The sequence below is a fragment of the Nerophis lumbriciformis genome, linkage group LG12, assembly GCF_033978685.3.
Source record: "Nerophis lumbriciformis linkage group LG12, RoL_Nlum_v2.1, whole genome shotgun sequence".
NCBI lineage: Eukaryota > Metazoa > Chordata > Actinopteri > Syngnathiformes > Syngnathidae > Nerophis > Nerophis lumbriciformis.
Genome location: NC_084559.2, coordinates 29,088,146 through 29,100,340, shown reverse-complemented (window position 1 = coordinate 29,100,340; position 12,195 = coordinate 29,088,146). Strand labels below are relative to the sequence as shown.

The following is a 12,195-nucleotide window of genomic DNA, read 5'->3' as shown; positions in this document are numbered from 1 at the left end:
CTTTGTAGCCAGTTCAGTTATAGTTTCGTTGTGCATAGCCTTCCCTAAGCTTCAATGCCTTTTAGACTTAGACTTAGACTTCCTTTTTATTGTCATTCAAATTTGAACTTTACAGTACAGATAAGAACGATATTTCGTACATAAGCTCATGGTAGTGCAGGATAAAAAAGCAATAAGGTGCATATATGAATAAATAAATAGGTTACTGTACAGATAAATATATATTATATATATATATATATATATTTTATATATATATATATAGTATATATATTTTCTTAGGGGCACTCACCTTTTGTGTATTTTTGATTTAAGCATTAGATACCTTTTTACCTGCACGCTGCCTCCCGCTGTTTCCGACATCTACAAAGCAATTAGCTACCGGCTGCCACCTACTGATATGGAAGAGTATTACACGGTTACTCTGCCGAGCTCTAGACAGCACCGACACTCAACAACAACACATCATTTGCAGACTATAATTACTGGGTTGCAAAAAATATTTTTAACCCAAATAGGTGAAATTAGATAATCTCCCACAGCACACCAGACTGTATCTCACGGCACACTAGTGTGCTGCGGCAAAAACACTGGCCTAACTGCACACAATAATACGAAATAACAATGCTAAATGAATCAGTCCATCCAGGATTTCGCTATGTCACTATTGTGCAAATTCAACCAATCCCAGCAAATTATGTCCAGCCTTGCAACTTTGTCCAACGCCCACAACTTACCCCACACATTTTGGCCAATCAGCATTTTTTTCGTCAATTATACTTGTCTCTGAGCGGCGCTCAAACACACACATCAACTGTCCAATAAACACTTATGTTTGTTTCTTGTGCAGACAAAGCAGGAACAACAATGTGTAACAATATGTTAACCTTTTATTGCAAAAAAAAAAAGACAAAATTGTCATCCTCATGCATAGTTCAGAACTACTTCGCGAAGACATCTGGGTAATGTAACACATAGCAACACTCGGACTTCCTAGTTTCCATGTATTTATACGTATATTTGTTTAACATTTATTTATCCAGGGTAAGACAATTAAGAACATATTTTCATTTGCAGTGCTGACCTAGCAAAGAGGCAGCATTTACATGACGGAGATGTTGAAGTGTGATGATAATCTTTCATTGTCTCTCACTTGCCAATAAAAAAAAAATCTTATGGATTACTTTCAACCGTATAACAAAGCTCTTATCGTGCGGGGGTAAATCTGTTGAGACATAAACGAACGTTTAAGATCGACAAACACTTTTCAAGTGAAAAACATACATGAAGAATGTCTGTAACTTGTGGACATAATGTTAAACATAACATTGTTGTTAATGTTTACAAACTCAGAGAATAAGTTCCTGGACACAGGAGGACTTTGAGGCCAAACAGGACTTAAATGGGTAATAAGACAGTAGTTTTTGATTTTGTTAATTTATTGTGTACTATTGACTTTGTTTTGATCAAATATGTTGTATGTAACTCAAGAGAAAGAGCAGATGGCGGACAATAAGGAAGTATTTTGTGGTGTTTCTTTCTGTAATAGTAATTCATTGTTACATATTGTAATTAGTTATAATTAATTAAATCTAGGTATGTGCCCATCGATAAGTCACCGATCAGTATCAGGCATTTTCTTGAAAAAGTATGTGATCGCCATTGCCGATTATTGCCTTTAATACTAATCACAAACACTTATCCCCTCTGGCTATTTTAAGTCCCCTGGCTGATCGATCCATAAATTGAGAGTATCGACACCAAGGGTAATATCATATATGATTGATAGTTGAGTGAGTCGATCAATATTTCTACTTTCACAAAAAACATATATTTTTGTGAAAGTAAACATAACATTGTTGGTAATGTTTACAAACTCAGAGAATAAGTTCCTGGACACAGGAGGACTTTGAGGCCGAACAGGACTTAAAGGCCTACTGAAACCCACTACAACCGACCACGCAGTCTGATAGTGTACATATCAATGATGAAATCTCAACATTGCAACACATGCCAATACGGCCGGGTTAGCTTACTAAAGTGCAATTTTAAATTTTGCGCGAAATATCCTGCTGAAAACGTCTCGGTATGATAACGCCTGCGCGTGACGTCACGAATTGTAGAGGACATTTTGGGACAGCATGGTGGCCAGCTATTAAGTCGTCTGTTTTCATCGCAAAATTCCACAGTATTCTGGACATCTGTGTTGGTGAATCTTTTGCAATTTGTTCAATGAACAATGGAGACAGCAAAGAAGAAAGCTGTAGGAGGGAAGCGTTGTATTGTGGCCGACGTCAGCAACACAAACACGGCCGGTGTTTCATTGTTTACATTCTCGAAAGATGACAGTCAATCTTTACCATTGGCCTGTGGAGAACTGGGACAACAGAGACTCTTACCAGGAGGATTTTGAATTGGATACGCAGACACAGTACCGTGAGTACGCTTCCAAACATTTGATCGCTTGCCCATACGTGCGTGCCGCTATGTGCATGTCACGTACGTAACTTTGGGGACTTTGGGGAAATATATGTGCTGTATGAACTTTGGGGAGGTGAACGGTACTTTGGGCTGTGGGATTGAGTGTGTTGTGCAGGTGTTTGAGTTGTATTGGCGGGTTATATGGACGGGAGGGGGGAGGTGTTTGTTATGCGGGATTAATTTGTGGCATATCAAATATAAGCTTGGTTGTGTTGTGGCTAATAGAGTATATATATGTCTAGTGTTTATTTACTGTTTTAGTCATTCCCAGCTGAATATCAGGTCCCACCCGCCTCCCACAGCATCTTCCCTATCTGAATCGCTCCCACTACCCTCTAGTCCTTCACTCTCACTTTTCTCATCCACGAATCTTTCATCCTCGCTCAAATTAATGGGGAAAACGTCGCTTTCTCGGTCCGAATCGCTTTCGCTGCTGGTGGCCATGATTGTAAACAATGTGCAGATGTTAGGAGCTCCACAACCTGTGACGTCACGCGCATATCGTCTGCTACATCCGGTACAGGCAAGGCTTTTTTATCAGCGACCAAAAGTTGCGTACTTTATCGTCGATGTTCTCTACTAAATCCTTTCAGCAAAAATATGGCAATATCGCGAAATGATCAAGTATGACACATAGAATGGACCTGCTATCCCCGTTTAAATAAGAAAATCGCATTTCAGTAGGCCTTTAAATGGGTAATAGATTGTAGTTTTTGATTTTGTTAATTTATTGCGTACTATTGACTTTGTTTTGATCAAATATGTTGTATGTAACTCAAGAGAAGAGTATTAGGAACTAGTTAAAATATTGTGCTGATATTGTTAAACTGTCAATAATACTCGTAATAAATACATAGAAAATAATTACAGTTAGTACATGTGATCAGTATCGGTATTCATATATGTCAATTTCATTCATGGATTTTCGGAATCGACAGCATAAATCCCTGATCGGAACATCCCTAATTATAGCAGTACATATTTGACAACGAGCTCTGAGTATGTGCTTTAACTGCCATATTCGGTATAAAACGAGTAAAACTTAAAACAGTATTTATTTTACAATTTTTCTTGAGATTCCCGTGCTTTTTAAAGTTAAGTTCACAAGGAACACATTAACATCAAATTAATAAAATCACAAGGTGAGCCAATGTTATTGGAAAAAATTAGGGTCAAACCACTGCAACTTTTGCGCAATTTTTTTAAAAAGCTGCCGTGAATAGAGGTATTTTAAGCCGCAATGATCACAAAAAAGGACCCGCGAAAAGAAATCCTTGTGGTTACTGAAAAATACTTCTTTGACAGTGTCAATCAAAACTGCAAATCACAAAATCTCGTTATGGTCTTAATGTTTTTGCATTACAAAGGTTTTATTCTTGAGGTATAGAAAACCAGTAGATTCATCAGTCTTTCTTGTGTTTAGAAACCTGTTTTTAGCTTCCCAAATTGAAAGATTGTCAGATGGAGTTGATTATGGCAGGAAAAAAAGTGCTGAAATTAAAAGGAATAAAGATATCCCTTTGATCACTCACCAAGGCCTACGTAGACGACAGGAGTGTTAACGCTGCGTCTTCTGGAATGTGCCGCAGCGTTGCTTGAATTCCCAGTTAGAGGGAAAAAGCGTCCAGTTCGGAAGACCACAAACTGCAGCTTACAGTCCGTAGGCGCATCGGAGGGAAACAAAGTAGCAGGTAGAGTCACAGACGCCACAGCTACTGAATTCTGAAGCAAAAAAAAACAAAACAAAGCAATACTTGACCAATGTTTAGATTTGGGTCTAAATACACAAACGTCACACTCAAAGCTCACCTTGAGGGGGAAATTGTTCAGAGATGTGTTATGGGAGCCGGTGCTGCAGCGAAAACGAAGCTGTTGCTCATGAGTGGGCTCTGGTATTTCCATCCCCACAACGGCTGCTGAGAGCTCTCGGCGTTCATATGCAGTGCAGGTTAGGCCAGTGAAGTGGGCAGGTCGAATTAAGTGTGCTTCCATCACAATGTTCTTTGACACCTGTACACATCATGAACTCAACTATAAAGTCCTGTCCAAACCAGATTAAAAAATAAATGAAACATATCATATAAGAGTTCTTATACCATAGAGAAATCCTGAGCATGGCTGTGCAGTTTAGGCCAAGCCAGAGACTCCAAAGAGCCCACAATGGAACTGCAGGCTCTTTTCTCTCGCTGGGCCATAGCCAGGATCTGATCATCCACTTGCATCAGGTTACTCCCCATCTCTACCAACACCTCTGGCAACTGGAGCAGATATAGAAACACATGATTATGTACAGCGCACTTGCACATTTTCTTGAGGTTTAGTACAGCAGCTGCATCTAAAATCCTACTTTTAAAAAGATAATAATATCCATGTTATTTCAGTACCAACCTAAAAAAACAAATACGACTAAAAAGCAGTTTTTTATCCCCTGCACATTTTAACCTCCAAAAATAATGTTACTATGTTGAATGGAGACAAGTCATACACTAGTGCCAGGCGGAAAACGACCGCTCAGGCTGAAGCTTGTCCCTTTATACCGCCCACAAGCTCATTTCTGGGGCTACCTTCCTGCCAACGTGACAATGATTAACAGCACGCAGCAGCCGACCAATCAGCAGTCAGAGGCGAGATAAGATAAAGTTGGCTACCACACGACATTATGAATCACAAACAGGACAAAACAAAAAAAAAAATCCAAAAAGGAGGGCTTATGTTGTTGAGGAAGAATTTTGCCGATAGTAGTGCATGTCTTTTGTTCCAGCGGACATGGTTCGACTCACAAAATATATACTAAACTAACACTATTGCAATCTTGAAAAAACAAAGTGAAGTTATTTATTTCAAACAAAAAATAGTTATTAAACAATTTGTTTCCCATTAATATTACTCCATAACATGCATTTAATCCCTTCAAACCACACCCTCTTCAAGCTGCACCCCCTGTATGCAAGACAGTTGAGGCCCCTCAACTTCAAATCCAAATTTCGTATCTGGTACTAAATGTTTTGACTTGTCAATGCGTGCTTTTGTAACCTCCACACTTTTAACAGTTTGGCAAAACACTTGTACCTTAAAGTAAAAATGTTTAACGTAATGTTATTGTTAAGAGCTTTATCTTTATGAGCAGAAATTGACTCAAAGTGTATCCTTATTTATGACACTATAGTGCAGTTCTACCTGGTTGCAAGCTGCAACTTAAATAATAAACATCCATTCTTTTAATACTGCTCATCCTCAGTCAGAGGGAAGCTGGAGCCTATGCCAGCCGACCCAGGGCTAAAAGTAGGCAACATCTTGGATTGGTTGCTGGTGAATCATGTGAACCTGCACTACCGATGGCACCCCGTGACGAACATTATAGATTACGTTAGGTCTGAATCTGTCAGTCAAAGCTAAGCTTTGGTGTCTTTTGCAGAATTTTGAATCCTTGCTTGAATTTTTTTTTACAATTGTGCAATGTTAATATTTTAGTCAATTAATTTTTTATCACGATTCGGCAAAAAAACGATTGGTTTATTTTACTTTCATTTTTGAAAGAAATAAATGAAACTGAAAAACAATTAAACTTTCTTTTGCAGTATGGAAAAGCAATAACACGATAAAAAAAAAAAAAAAAAAAAAAAAAAAAAATTGATTCTCATTTTACATGTCATTGCTTGAATTTTTTTTTCCAAATGTGCAATGTTAATATTTTAGTCAATTAATTTTTTATCATGACTGGGCAAAAAAACAAAAAAAACCGTTTGGTTTATTTTACTTTCATTTTTGAAATAAATAAATGAAACTGAAAAACAATTAAACTTTCTTTTGCAGTATGGAAGAGCAATAACACGATTAAAAAAAAAAAAAAAAAAAAAAAAAAAATTTGATTCTCATTTTACATTTACTAAAGCAAACAAATGATATTGCCAGTCAGCAAAAATGAAAAAACAAAAACAAAACATGTTTTTTTTTTTTCACATTCTGACACCTAAACTGGAAGTTGATAGTTTAAGACAGGGGTCGGGAACCTTTTTGGCTGAGAGAGCCATGAAAGCCAAATATTTTAAAATGTATTTCCGTGAGAGCCATATAATATTTTTTTTAACACTGAATACGACTAAATGCGTGCATTTTTAAGTAACACCAACATTTTTAGAGTATAATAAGTCTCTCATTCTTTTTAATAACATTGTTATTCTGAAGCTAACCAATAATAAATAAAATACTTCTTACCATGAATGCGACTTTTTGAACAGGTGCGGTAGAAAACGGATGGTTGGATTAAAATGCATGAGAATGTTTTATATTTTGAACGTTATTTTTAACATCGTGATTACCAGCGGAATTATTCAGTACTTATCCTGTTAAGTAATGTCAGATAAGATTTATCTGAGAGCCAGATGCAGTCATCAAAAGAGCCACATCTGGCTCTAGAGCCATAGGTTCCCTACCCCCGGTTTAAGACGAGACAGCGGACTGTCTTGTAGAAACAAAAAACAGTGTGGTTTTGTATCGTTCGTCAGAAAGACAAGTTGATCGTGGATCAATGTATATTTTTTATATAAACGCAGGACACACTGTTTTTTTAGGGCTGTCCAAAATAACGAGATAACTTGTGTGATTAATCACAACTAATTATCACAATTATCATGTATATTTGCAGATTAATCTCGCAATTTATTTTGATCGCACATGCTCCTTTAACCTGAAAGGTATGTTGCTATCTGGTCAGTGTTCGGGTCAATGCATACATCAGTGCAATGATGAGGGAGGAGTTTGTGCTTGCTGGTAAATTTCACTTCAAAATAAACCCAGATTGTGCTTAAAATAAAATTGTTAGTACATTTTGACCAAATATATTACATGCATTTAAGTACAACATTTTAAAAATGTTCCTGTATAACTTTCTGTCAATAAAATTGCATTTGTTTCCAAATATTGGGCTCTTTTTTAAAGTTAGTTTAAAATATACAATCAAGTAATGACCCGTGGTTAACCATGATTAATCCCAGTTTAAAACGGTTAGTAATCTGATTTAAATAATTACTCATCTGAGAGCCCACATTTTTTTCCTACAGGCCAGTCCACAGTTGATTGATTGATTATTTATTTATTTATTTCTTCAAGGAAATCACTTTGCAATACTTATATAGTATAATAGTATTGCAAAGTGATTTCCTTGAAGAAATAAATAAATAAATAAATAAATAATCAATCAATAAGTCAATCAAAGTAGGTGTACTGTCACTTTAAATAGCAACAAAAAAAACATGTTTTTTTTTTCTGTTTCTCCTGACTTCTGAATGGAGGTTTTCCGCCTGGCACAAGTGTTTGACTTGTCTCCATTCAATAGCGTTACATTATCTTTGGATGGTAAAAAGAGCAGGGGACAGAAATTGCCTTTTTGAAAAAGTGCAGGGGATGTGTTAGGCCCAATAGTGTACTGTATATTCCAGTGACGTGCGGTCACTGGAGGCAGGTGAGGCGGGGGAAAGAAAACAAATGTAAAAAGAAAAAAAAAAAATCAAATTGTTATATGTATTCAGTGATCATACTATAAAGTTATTTTCCATTTAGCTTCACCAGTTTTAGATTATTTTTATTCAAAATCGCAGAATTTTCACATTTGCCGTTCAAATACTGAGAAGAGACGGGGCGGTGATCAGCAGCCAGTTGAGGCACGTCACTCAGTTGTGCCTCAACATGGATTGCGCAATGACTCGGCTAACTGCTGGCCTGCTTTGCAGTGAGACCGTGTTGCTATATGAATTATATTATACATTTCCATAGTTTAGTTAGCTGAGGTATATAATGTACAGTGTATTTTGTCAACAAATGTATGTGTGAAAAGTATTTCTTGTGCTGAGCAATCATAAAACTGCTGCGAAGACGCACTGGCTGAGGCTCGCAGTAATCCCGCCACCTGGTGGATAATGCACCCCCCGCCGCAGAATGCACCCCCCGACGGGAGCGCCACACCAACCAAAGCCCACACCCAAACCCTCCACGTGCAAGACCGAATCCACCCCAAAAAAGTCACTTAACAAGAAGCCAAAAAGTGCAAAAACGACAATGCTCGCGCCGGAGGAGCCGTGAACGACTGCAGGGACACAACATTAGGTACACCTGCAGACTGCAGCACGGATTTCATATTTCATTCATTCACAACTCCTCCAACACGAACACCACTGTTCCCGCACTTATAAGTAAAGGTAAGACCATAATAACCTTTTTTTTTAATTAAATGTGCTTTTTTGTGTGCTACAGTTTGTATGTGTAAAGTTAAAGTTAAGTTAAAGTAGCAATGATTGTCACACACACACACTATGTGTAATGAAATGTGTCCTCTGCATTTGACCCATCCCCTTGTTCACCCCCTGGGAGGTGAGGAGAGCAGTGGGCAGCAGCGGCGCAGCGCCCGGGAATAATTTTTGGTGATTTAACCCCCAATTCCAACCCTTGATGCTGAGTGCCAAGCAGGGAAGAATGCTGGTATGAGCTTTTAAACATAACCTGTTAACTGCTGCCAATCAAATGGTGAATAAGATACTCTTTAGGGTTCATATGTTTGTAAATCTGACTGTGATGAAGTCAGTGCCTCACCAGTCATGAACCTCACCGCACGTCACTGGTATATTAATTTGCAATGTGTATTGAACTTCAGCCAAACCTCTTGCAGCTGTCTGACATATTCCATAAACTTCTCCATCATTTGTGCGACATAGAGCACATCCACTGAGTCAGTGAAGCCTGCCGCCTCCAGAGTGTACGTGCGCACTTGGTGGGCCAAAGTAACAGCATTCGATGTATTGATGGGCCTCTGGAATAGAAATCAAATAATAAACAATGTTTAATAGGCGAGATAGGTAGGTAGATAGATAGATAGATAGATAGATAGATAGATAGATAGATAGATAGATAGATAGATAGATAGATAGATAGATAGATAGATAGTACTTTATTGATTCCTTCAGGAGAGTTCCCTCAGGAAAATTAAATTTCCAGCAGCAGTGTACAGAATTGAGATAGAATTTAAAATAATCTAAAATGTAAATAATGGAGGTATAAATGGAAACAAAATAGAAAATATAACAATAAGAATAAAAATAAAAAGTAACAATAAGAATAAAAAATATAACAGTAAATATAAGAATATAACAAGAGAAACTAGGCAGTAGTGACCATGTTATGAAAAAAAATTAAAAAATAAATTTAAAAAAAGAAGAAAAACGGTAATACTGTCGATAATATGAAATATGTGATGTGTATATTGCACATTTAAAATGTATTGCACTGTTTTTTGTTGCAGTTTATTTCAGTATTATTATTGCTTTGCGTCCCCTGTCATCCTAGTACCGCCCTCCCCCCCAGAGAGGAGTTGTACAGTCTGATGGCGTGTGGGACAAAGGAGTTTTTTAGTCTATTAGTCCTGCACTTGGGATGAAGCACTGAGCACAACATTACTGACCAGGATGAAGGTATGCAGGACACGGGTGATGTCGTTGGTGTAGTGACAGTTGGTGTAGTTGCCTTCCTGCCACTCTCCAAAGCGGTCACATACACGAGAGGCTTTCTTCTGCTCCATGCCGCCCTCTACAGACATGGAGGGGTAACGCAGCTGCAGGCAGTACTGATGGGAGGTGATGCCTGCCAGAGTTCTTGGCCATCTGCAGTTTTTCCGCCAGAGAAGAATGAGAAGCATGCAAACGTAAACATGCTGTGTTGATACGTGTGACTGTAACTAACCTGAACTCGCCCCGGTTGTTGACAACTTTATCCTCTGGGCAGAAGGAGGCGCTGTTCTCCAGCACCACTATTTCAACAGTGCGAGATGAGTTGCCCCTCCCAGTCGTAACCACACACTCCCACTCTCCACTGGCCTCCACATGTACGTTGAATAGAATAAGCTCACTGCATATTAAGCATACATGTGACACATTAGTGCACGCTGTCACTGAGAACTTTTAAATAAAGCCTGAGGGCCATGTCTTCACCTGGTAATAAAGGTGCAGTCGTGCAGGACGTTGCTCTCCAACTGGACGCCCATGTCGGGGTCAGAGGTCACTAGCTGACCATTGTGACGCCAGTGCAGAGAGGTGACTTTGTCCACGAGGGCGGAGGTGCAGTGGAACGGCAGCCGATCGCCTTTGAAGACCACCTGCCGCTGAGAGGGCAGCAGTGTCAGGGTGTGCAGCTCCAGGGGACCGTCTGACATGATGGACAAGACACACGTGTGATCGGTGCGTGTCTAATACTGAGCGGGATAGATTTGAAAAATAAATGCACCAATTCACTCACCACAGCTCAGCTGGCTTTCTCTTAGTCCACGAAGGGGTTTTCCTCTCAGCGTTTTTGGATAAGCACACAGGGTTTCATCCCCGAGTCGGGCTGAGCTGCTGCGGAAGAAGCCCGGGACCCAGCGCAGCCCACAGTCACATGACAGGTAGTCTGAGTTGAAGTTCCTGCGGGTGGAAAACTCACTGTCATGATTCATGGAAAACTTTTTAAAATACAAACATAAAATAAATAAACTCCTTTTATATTGAACTTTATTTTTTCAACAATTTTAATTTTTTTGCAAAAATGTAAATTAAATTAAATGTATGGTACTTCAATTGGAAACTCATCTATACTGCATTGAAAAAAAAATCCCAAATTTGTACTTTTTATACTGATTTTTTCTTTAAAATGATGGTAATTATGATACAATGATGTTTAACCTCACAACACCAATATTGTGACAATATAGCTATGAGGAGAGCATCTCAATCTCGAAAAAAATTGTATAATTGGATCAAAGACATGCCACTACAACTCCAAAATGAATGTACAGAGAGTCAAATGGGACACAATTAAATAAATAAATAAATATTCTAACCGTCACGTAGATGTGTCACTAATGAATTATAATTGGAAATAAATACATAAATGTGGTATTAATTTCTTCCATGTAAAATTACATTTATTCGTTTAATTTATTATTTAAATATGTAATCTTTTAATTATTGATTGAATTAAATAACTAAATATCTACCACCAACTCCCGAAAATATATGAGTACAGATTAAACCAGACATGGGCAAATTAAGGCCCGGGGGCCACATGCGGCCCGTTGAGCTTTTCAATCTGGCCCGCCGGACATTCCAAAATAATTTTTTTAGATCTTTACGATGGAAATTGTAGTCGCCATTATGATGTGCAGTGATGTTTTCAAATGACCGTAAGTCTTGAACTCTACAAAGTATTTCAATGGTTGGAATCTGCGCTTTTGTATGATATACTAGTTACTATAGTAATCTAGTTAGTTACTATGGTAATCTAATTAGTTACTTTGGTCATCTAATTAGTTACTATGGTAATGTAAGTCACAGCAGCTCAGACGAGGCACCAAGCAGTGTGGGTGGGTAGCGTTTCCACAGAGTGTTTCCAGAGCGGCCAGCCTGAAATGCGGGTGTCAGGGACAGACGCGGAAGGAGATTTTTACAACAAAGTTGTAAACCTTAGTGATGTATCAGATGTATCAGATTGTAGGTGGGGTTTTTTTTTTACCCTTCGTGTTCATATTTTGCTGTGTTTGTTGCAAATATGTCAATCGAGAGGGGGTGTGACGTTCATATGTTGTCAATATTCAGTGTTTTATCATTCATAGTTAGTATTGTAAATCCCACATTCTTTAATGTCATGTCCATTCTGGGTGTCTCATTCAGTAAAAAAAATAAAAATTCCATTCCG

At 38.2% G+C, this 12,195-nt stretch overlaps 1 protein-coding gene across 1 annotated transcript in view; it reads right to left on the bottom strand.

Annotated features, from left to right (window-relative positions):
• The window catches only part of adgra2 (adhesion G protein-coupled receptor A2), a 143,458-nt gene that overhangs the window by 6,596 nt on the left and 124,667 nt on the right, over positions 1-12,195 (bottom strand). Inside the window, exons 6-13 of the mRNA XM_061986259.1 lie at positions 10,762-10,925; positions 10,458-10,671; positions 10,210-10,374; positions 9,932-10,130; positions 9,134-9,283; positions 4,578-4,739; positions 4,291-4,491; positions 4,014-4,203 (exon numbers count right to left, since the gene is read on the bottom strand). Coding sequence (XP_061842243.1) covers positions 4,014-4,203; positions 4,291-4,491; positions 4,578-4,739; positions 9,134-9,283; positions 9,932-10,130; positions 10,210-10,374; positions 10,458-10,671; positions 10,762-10,925 — 1,445 coding nt within the window. The remainder of the gene's footprint in view (positions 1-4,013; positions 4,204-4,290; positions 4,492-4,577; positions 4,740-9,133; positions 9,284-9,931; positions 10,131-10,209; positions 10,375-10,457; positions 10,672-10,761; positions 10,926-12,195) is intronic.